This window comes from Ursus americanus, chromosome 19 (assembly GCF_024610735.1).
Source record: "Ursus americanus isolate L20-20 chromosome 19, mUrsAme1.1.p, whole genome shotgun sequence".
Classification (NCBI taxonomy): Eukaryota; Metazoa; Chordata; class Mammalia; order Carnivora; family Ursidae; genus Ursus; species Ursus americanus.
The window spans coordinates 44,517,603-44,526,208 of record NC_142145.1 but is presented as its reverse complement, the minus strand read 5'-3'; the positions used below and the strand labels follow the sequence as shown (position 1 = coordinate 44,526,208).

The window sequence follows — 8,606 nt, the reverse complement described above, 5'->3', positions numbered from 1 at the left end:
AACTCACGCATTGCCATTGTCTCCTTTCCCACCATCAGAGCTCCGGCTCATGCCCCACTTCGTCGCAGGCTGCGGTGCAGGCCGTCTTGCAGAGCCACCCACGCCCGTGTCAAGGCCGATGACCAGGCTGCACCGCCTCGCCTGGCGGGGGGGCCGAGGCCCGGAGGCGGAGTGGTTTGGAGAAGGCCACACCGGAGTCGCGGAGTCGCGCCGAGCTAGACCAGCAGCCGCCCGGCTCCCCGCTCCGTGCTTTGTCTTCTGAATGAACAAAGCTGCTTCTTAAGTACACATAAGCCAAACTGCCTTTCAAATTGCAGCCATCTACTTCGAGTTCAGATTTGCACAGCATGACATGAATTGGGCTGCAAATTATGCAGAAAACAGCCATCACATCCATCTGTGATGTCAGAATCCTCCAGTACAATGTGACCCGGTAGTATCTGGGAGACGAGAAGTATATTGGGCCTGATTCTTTCCCCATGCAGCATGAGGAATATCCTCCCGGCTGCATTTGGCCCAGCGTGAAAAGGTTAAATATGATGGAGGTTATGCCTGCGATATGCTTAAGAGCAGATTTCCCTTCCAAGGGTGCAGGCCATTCGATTTTTTTTTTTTTTAAATGGTAGAGTAACTAGAAAAAGAAAACACACAAATACACTCATACCTAATGGTAAACTGAATTTATTTCCTCTTGGAAAACAATTCCAGTAATCTCCAGGTTCAGACTGCAGAGTAAACATTAATAACAGTAACATACAGGTTAGTTCAACTGATTCAAGAATTTGGCTGTGTGAAATCATTAAGGAAAACCTTGAACACTCAAAGCTTCAAATGTATCCAGGAAAAAAAAAAATCTTTGACAGTCTACATAACAACTATTGCATATATAGTGAGTCTACCTGTCACATTGCAAGGCTTACAAATATATATACGGGCCTTATCCAGCTGTGGGGTTCTGTTCTGGGAGAACATCTCTTCATGGTCTGCGAGAATCTTCAGCAATAAAAAATAGTCTTGGATTTAACCGTTGATATACCAAAAGAGAAATTCTAGGCTTAAGTGTAAATAAGAGGAAGTCCAAACATTGTCTCACTCGTAACGGCTGTTTTAATCTGTCTTCCTCGAAAATACTTTCTCTTAAGCCATTTTGCTCACATTTTTTTTTTTTTATCTTGCCTGAATAGGGCCCAAGTCCACTTGTCTTTATAAGACCATTTTAGTATCAGACGACATAATACATGTGCAATACTTTATACACAAGGAGTCTATCCGGTGCTCAAAAGTTCAAACACATGAACATCCAACAGTTTTGATAATACAAGTTTTATGGTACAATACAATGTTTCTGAATATTATACATTAACAATGAAAGTTTCGTGCAAAGAGTAAAACATGTTCCCTTTTTGTGCCACAAAAGTCATTCTCCTTGAGAGACCGTATTTGCACTAACTGCTGTGTTGGGTCATCGTATGGTTCTGCAATAAAAAAGAAAGAGGAGAAAAAAACACTTAAGTGATCTTATTGTCATCAGACCAAGGATCTATACATGCTGGTTGACTGATAAAGACATGAACTGTGTTTCTGCACCCCCCCCCCCCACCCCGGAGAGGTGAGATGACTGGCCTGTACCTTTCCTTTTCTCTCTGCCTCTGCCTAGCCTTCCCAGAATCCCCTCCCACCTTCCACCATCTCTTCTTATCAAAGGAAGACCTGGTTGTCTTTTCTTTTCTTTTTTTTTTTTAATTTTATTTATTTGACAGAGAGAGGGAACACAAGCAGGGGGAGAGGGAGAGGAAGAAGCAGGCTCCAGCAGAGCAGGCAGCCCAATGTGGGGCTCGATCCCGGAACGCCGGGATCACGCCCTGAGCCGAAGGCAGACGCTTAATGACTGAGCCACCCAGGTGCCCCAAGAACTGGTTTTCAAAGACCAGGGTAGCACAATTTTAACAGTTTTATTTATCTATGTGTTGTCTCCATTACAAAAGCTTTTGGTCTCACCACTCTTAGATGGGAACATCTTGACCGCAGAAGCTCTATCTGTCCCTGAATATGGCTTTTACAGGCAAGGGCTGCCTGGCCAATAACCCACAAAAGGGGCAAGAAGCTTCTCCAGCTCCTCTCCTGGGGGTGGGCTCGGGGTTGTCCTCCAAGACTCAGGAACACATCACGGCAGCCACAACCACCCCCAACCCCAGTTGAAGCAGCCTTTGCGGTACGTGAGTTATCTCCTTTCCATCCACATAGCACGGTCCCTTTCTGAGTGGACACCCTTCTTCTCAACTGTGAGAGGCCAACTGTATACCTGGACCTGCAGCTTACAATGGGGAATGGCCCAGGGCATTCTCTCGGAACATAAGTCTGCAGACGGCCTGATTTTCCCCTTCCCTCTTCTGCATTTGCCCTGAGCCAGGATCTCCCACCTATCAGCTTACACATCCCTTCTGCCCCACCCCTTCTGCTCAGAACCTTGAGGTCTAGCTCAGAATGCAACCACTTCCATGCTCACCCCATCTAAAACTGATTTCTCCCCCCTCTGATTTCCTCCTGACTTATACTGCTCAGAGTACACATCTTAGGTCTTGCCTTCTGGTTATTTGCAGGCCTGGCTCTCTCCTTATGTCAGAAATTCTGGTGTTCATTCATTTATTCATTCCTTCACAAACATCTGTTGAACACCTGTATCACCCCCTGGCGTGGTCCTCAGCAACAGTCGCTGTAAAGACCCGGCCAAATGAATGACCGACTGGCTAGAGGGCTACTGAGAGGCACGGGATGGCCCCCGCATTGACACCTTCCAAGGGCACACAATCTAAAGAAGAAAGGCACGTGGGCACAAAATGGCAAAGCAGTGTGGCCGGAAGAGATCAGAAATGAACACAGGAATGCCATGACTACCACATCTAGCCCCGTCTCGCCTTTAGAGAAGGCTTTGCAGCGGAGGTCACACGTGACTTCTGAGTTGAGGCTGGAAACATGAGAACACACTGGATTTAACACTCGCATAACACTCACATTTTTGAAGCCTGGCAACAAATAATGATGAGGAACGTTATGTCGCTCTCTCTTATTGAAAACAAACCTATTTTTATTAATTCAGTGAAAGATAAGCTGGGTCTTTTTTCTTCTTAGTAGCACTAGCCGAATACTCCACACAGGAACAATTTTTATGCCAATCCTCTTTTTCTTTGTATCGATTTCTAAATACTTCTGAAAATCAGTTTTCACCAACAGGTAGAAAGGGTAATCAAAATACTGATGAGACTAAAAAACTTTCCTCCTTCCTTAAAAATAAGCACGATGATGATCAGAGAGTTTATAAACAGTACAAAAGTTCACTGGGTCAAAATATGGTGTCTGAGCGTTCTTACACCTTTTGTTGTCTCCAAGAGTCAAGTCTGATCAGGTTTTTCATTGGTGACAAAAATTACCTAAATGACAGGACACTGATGGGTGGTGGGAGGTTTTTTTTAAAAACCATAATCAAAGCTAAAAAAAAAAAAAACAATTTAACAACATTAGTTTTAAATGTGTAAGTGCTTACAGTAGACATTCCGATAGGATTCTAGAGGTTAATAAAGGAAGATATATTGCAATCTCTGCAGTGTTTTTGTGTGTGCCTCTATTGAGATCCTGCAAAACAAGAAGCTAACACAAATTGGCTGTAATAGTTGGCAACGGTTGTGTCTCAGATGCTTTCATCCTAAACCAAAGCCATACAAGCCTCTTCAGAGATACAGCGAAATGAACAACTACGTATGAATCACTTATTGCAACGGACCGAAGTTGCTACTATAAAGGAGTTATGCTTTGCATATTAAGAGAGAAGAAGATAAATCATTTGAGAGAAGGACAAGATTATGGCGTGTGAAATTCAAGCTTACACAAAAATAAAGAGCCCTAATATAAATAATGTCTAAATGGGAAATCTGGCATGAAACGTGGTAAAGGCAGGAAGTTCTCTTGGTGTAGAGATGCCTGCATCCCACGGAGATCAATTATTGACATCCCCCCATCCCCCCCTTTATTTTTTCTCCAGCTCAAATGAGGGCTCCGTAAGACCAGCTCACCCCAGCCCAGCCCGGTGCCCAACACCGGTAGTGACTGTCAAGATGGGAAGGAGACATCCTGCTAGGTGGTCTTGGGTAATGGGCATATTTGCCTTGAAAACAAAAGCAACCCAGTCCCTCAAAGGCCTTCCCTCACCACCTTTGGGGATCCCTGGGCTGTGTCTGTTCCCCTCCCCCATGCTTTATTCTGAGTCCCTAAAAAGAGAAATGGCCCAATTTCATTTTCTGAAGGAAGGAATGGGTGTCACCTGCCCAGGCTGGGTTGGCTTTCAGGGGCTGGAGAGAACAGATGGAGAGGAAGTCTCCAGACTTCACTGAGGGTCCTCTGATAAGAGAAACAAGAAGTGACTTCATGGGAGCCCTCTGTGCTTTTTTTTTTTTTTTTTTTTAACTCATAGGCATGATTTCTTTAGAAAGGGAGAAAAAAGTGGGAAAGATGAGCAGTAGAGAAGAGAAGCACTAAGCACACAGAAAGGGTAGGCCCACGAGCAAGGTTCCCTCTGGCTCGGGCTCTTTCCATGACACGGAGCAGGTCCTGAGTCACCGCAGGACAGACGCCGATGCCCAGCGAGGAGAAAGGGCTGCCAGGCCGTCAGCAAGCAGCCTTCTCCGCTGGAGAGTTTCGGGCTCTTTCCATCCAGAGGAAACCACGACGCTAGAACAAAGCACTGGGTCATCTCACCACTTTTACACGGCAATTCACAGTCCCCAAAGTACTTGAATGCAATGACAGCTTATGAGGAGAAAGATCTGTTCCAGGGAAGGGAACGTGTTTTACATAATCGAGGAGAACAACAGCGCGAGTCGACGGGGGCGTGTGAGGGGGTGACGACAGAAAAGGAAGTGGGAAGAGAAGAAAACTTCTGAAATCCCACAGAGAGCCATATTCTACTCTGCAAAAAGCCATCTCTTGGAGACCCCATGTCTAAGTAACTGAAAATTGCAAACCATTAATCCCAGTTATGAACAGTTGTTTTACACGAGGGGGGCTTAATGTTAAAAAAAAAAAATCCACAGCACACCTTAAAGCTTAAAAGAAGATCCATCTAGGTAGGGCACCTTAATAGCCAGGTTTCAAAAAAAAACCACTCTCCTTACTGTAAAGGGCCCCATTTGGGAAGAGTGTGTTCTTTTTTTCCCTATAAATGTGAAATTAAACTTAGAAAGCTAAAAAACAGACAAGGACCTTCAAAATTCCCTTCTAGCACCATGCATTTCTTTTAAAATACGAGATGCCTTTCATTTTACAAGACTGGAATTCTCATTTTGGGCTTGGCACTCTAACAAATGATTAATTCAGCCTCCTCCTTTCTGAGAGCTGACCACATTTACTGGTCAAACGGTTTAATCCTATTTAAAATGCAATCCAAGCAAAATATTTTTGAATAAAAATGAAACCCCATGATCTCCTGAAACTGCTCACCTTGGCCAAGTTACCCCATTTTCCTGCGATCTTGATGCGAATTGGAATATTTGCACCAGTAACAATGATGAAGTGAACCTTTGGAGGAAAGCCAGGAGGAATCTACCTTCCCAGGGAGGAAAAATGCAGTCCCCGCCCCCAAAAGTTGTGCCCACAGATTGCCCTCGCTTGTCCAATATTTTGGCAGGGACCACGTCTCGTCTGTGCTTTGTAACTCTCTGTTGGCATTGGCAAAATGTGAAGTAGCACTGGTAATAAAAATAAAAACTGCGTTTGAATGGAAGTTTTGTGAGATCTGTTGATTCAAAGATGTTAATCATTTTTACCATGACTTGTCTATTTATAGCCCTTTGTCTCGAACAAATTCTGACAAGCTTTTAAAACTAAGAAAAAGAGCCAGCATGCTATTTTAAAAAGGAATGAAAAAAAATATAACAAGCTTTCCACTAATTCACCACACCATTAGAATCCCGAATTTAAACTGCAGTTGCATTCAATTTAAATGAGATGTTTTCCAACCAGATGAAATAGTAGGCAATCGCGGCTCCGTAACAATGCAAGGCGGGAAGAAATAAAAGAAATATAAAGATTAAATGTGGCTGTTTCTTTCAACAGATGGTGACAGCGCCATGGCAGCCTGTTGTTTTTTCTTTAGTTGAAGAACGCAAACATCCGTAATCAATCATCACTGATTAACTAATTATATTACCCTTCCTTTTATCACGAGGGTTGGACCTTTATCTGTAAACACTATGGATAATCTGTATGCTCGGATTTTTCCAGAGGCATATTCCAGTACGCTCACAGTCAGGCAGACCCAGGCTGCACACAGAATTCCGCATTACCGTCCACCTTGAAGCCCTGATCGCTTTTTTATTTTTTATTTTATTTTTTTTTAAACAAAAGCAATTGGTTTCCAACAGGCTGGATAATAAGTCTTTTGACCTGCATTCTTCTTTGACCCATTAAGGTCACCCCTGTGCTCGGGCATACAGCTGACTTAGGAAATGCCTGCAAGTCCTACATTTCATCTCCTGCCCACTCAAAATAAAGCTTTCTTTAAATGTGTCTGTACGGGTCCCTGAAGGCCAAAGAGGCATCCCTGTAGTGGGCAATGGAGGGACAGAAGCTTCTGCCTTTATTAATGAATGCAGACCATTATGAGTCTAGCTGGCTCCTTCCCTGTTCCCAGAAGCATATACTGTACGTGACTTAAAATGCTAGAATATTGACACAAAGCGAGCCGGGCACCCCTAAGGAAAATTACTCCTTGGATATAATGTAGGCTCGTAACAGCTATTAGAGTACAAAATAAAACCCTCCGGGATCAAACTGACATATACCGCATTCCACCTAGTCCTCAAACATTAGAAGAATTTCTTTGTGAAGGCATTCTCAAGGACAGCATTAAACTGACTTTTGTAGCAATCTGCAACAGCTTTTTGGCTCAGAGCTTTTAGTACTAAATCTCTGGTTTGAATCAATACAAGTACTATATCCTCCACATTAATCAATACATTTGGTTCAATACATGTTCTATTAAATTATACTTTCTAATCAAGATTTGTACATTTCCACCCTCTCGCTTTTTCACCCCCAACTTCTTTTCCTAGTGAAATAGTTTTAAAAGTGTATACTGCTAATGATGACAGGATACTGGGTTACTTCCCCCACACTCTAGAGAAAGACTACGGCAAGGGACGGCCCTTCAACCCTTAATAAGGTTAACGGGATGAGAATGTAATAAACGAACATTTTCCAAGTCCACGCAACTACAAAAGTACTCTGAGTTTTAAATTAATTAAAAGCGAATTGCTACAGCTCTAGAAGCACCATTAGTAACGTTCTAGAACTTACACCGAAGACCCATATCATCCGCAAGTACCAATCGGACCCCATCTTGCCACCCAAAGTTTCCCCTGTCCACAAGCCATACACTTCCTGGTGGGAGAAATTGGGGGTGATTGTGTTTTCATAGACTTTATCTGGTAACCAGCGGGAACATGTGTATGGGCAGGTGCATTTTTGTAAGACATGCTCTATTTTAACGAATATTCTTTAAAAGACAGAGATATGATATTTCCCAAAGTGCTTTGGGGATCTAAAAAACATACTCATGGCCATTTTCATAGCCAGGGAAGTTGATTCATAATTTTTACTTTGGTAGAATTTACTAAAATGGGGTTCTACTCTTTTGTTTTGACATAGCAATGGCATTGCAGAAACTGCCACGATACGCCTTTGCCTCTCCCTTTAATGCCATGAATGTTGCATTTATGATCATGTTTGCCCTGACGGAATGTCCCTTTTATTTTTTCATATGGTAATACTATCGCCATGAACTTACAGAGACACTGATGCATTTTCTTTTGACATTTAACACTTTACATGGGCTTGGCCTGACATCTTAAAGCATTTTCGGATGACACCAAATTATATTAAAGGAAACGGTGAAACAGTGTCATCAGAAATGACCAGGAAAATCCAAGATATTAACGATAGGAAAGGACCATTAGGTTATTTCGTTTGTCCCCTTGCTGGAACATAGCTGTTTTATAAAGTTAATACTCCAGGCTAATTTTCAATGGTTCTGGCAATGAAGTTTCCATCACATGTCCCATAGGAAATGTTTTCACATGCTAATAAATTTCACTGAAAGACATTTCTATTATTGTTGTTGTTCTTGGGACACTCACGCTAAATAAGCCTAGCAAAGAATGGTCTGAGATAACCTTGAAGCACGTGGACATTGGCATGTTCATGAGTTTATGTTCCGAAGTCTTGACCGTATATTGGCAGCATTAAGTTCTATCCCCTCCAAAATAACGCAAAAGACCACCCAGTGAACCATTTCCTAGTCATTATACACCATGTGTCACTCTGTTGCTTCATTTTAGCAAGAAGCCTAGAAATTAAACACGTTCTAGAAGCCCAGTGGGACTTGCCTTTCAACAGCCAACCCTGACACTATTGACATATTGGGCTGGACAATTCTTTGCGGGGCGGGGGGGGGGGGAGGGGGCGTGTCTCCTGCCCTGTAGGATATTCAGTAGCATCTCTGGCCTCTATCAAAAACAGGCCAGTTGTGGCAACCATCAATGTCTCCAGACATTGCC

General features: G+C 43.1%; 1 protein-coding gene across 4 annotated transcripts in view; it reads right to left on the bottom strand.

The window, feature by feature from the left end:
* Window positions 1-663: 663 nt before the first annotated feature.
* ZNF521 (zinc finger protein 521) overlaps window positions 664-8,606 on the bottom strand; it is a 274,293-nt gene continuing 266,350 nt past the window's right edge. For all 4 annotated transcript variants that reach the window (XM_045781967.2, XM_045781964.2, XM_045781966.2 and 1 more), the window contains one exon: window positions 664-1,475. In XM_045781967.2, coding sequence (XP_045637923.1) covers window positions 1,446-1,475 — 30 coding nt within the window. In that variant the 3' untranslated portion in view covers window positions 664-1,445. The remainder of the gene's footprint in view (window positions 1,476-8,606) is intronic.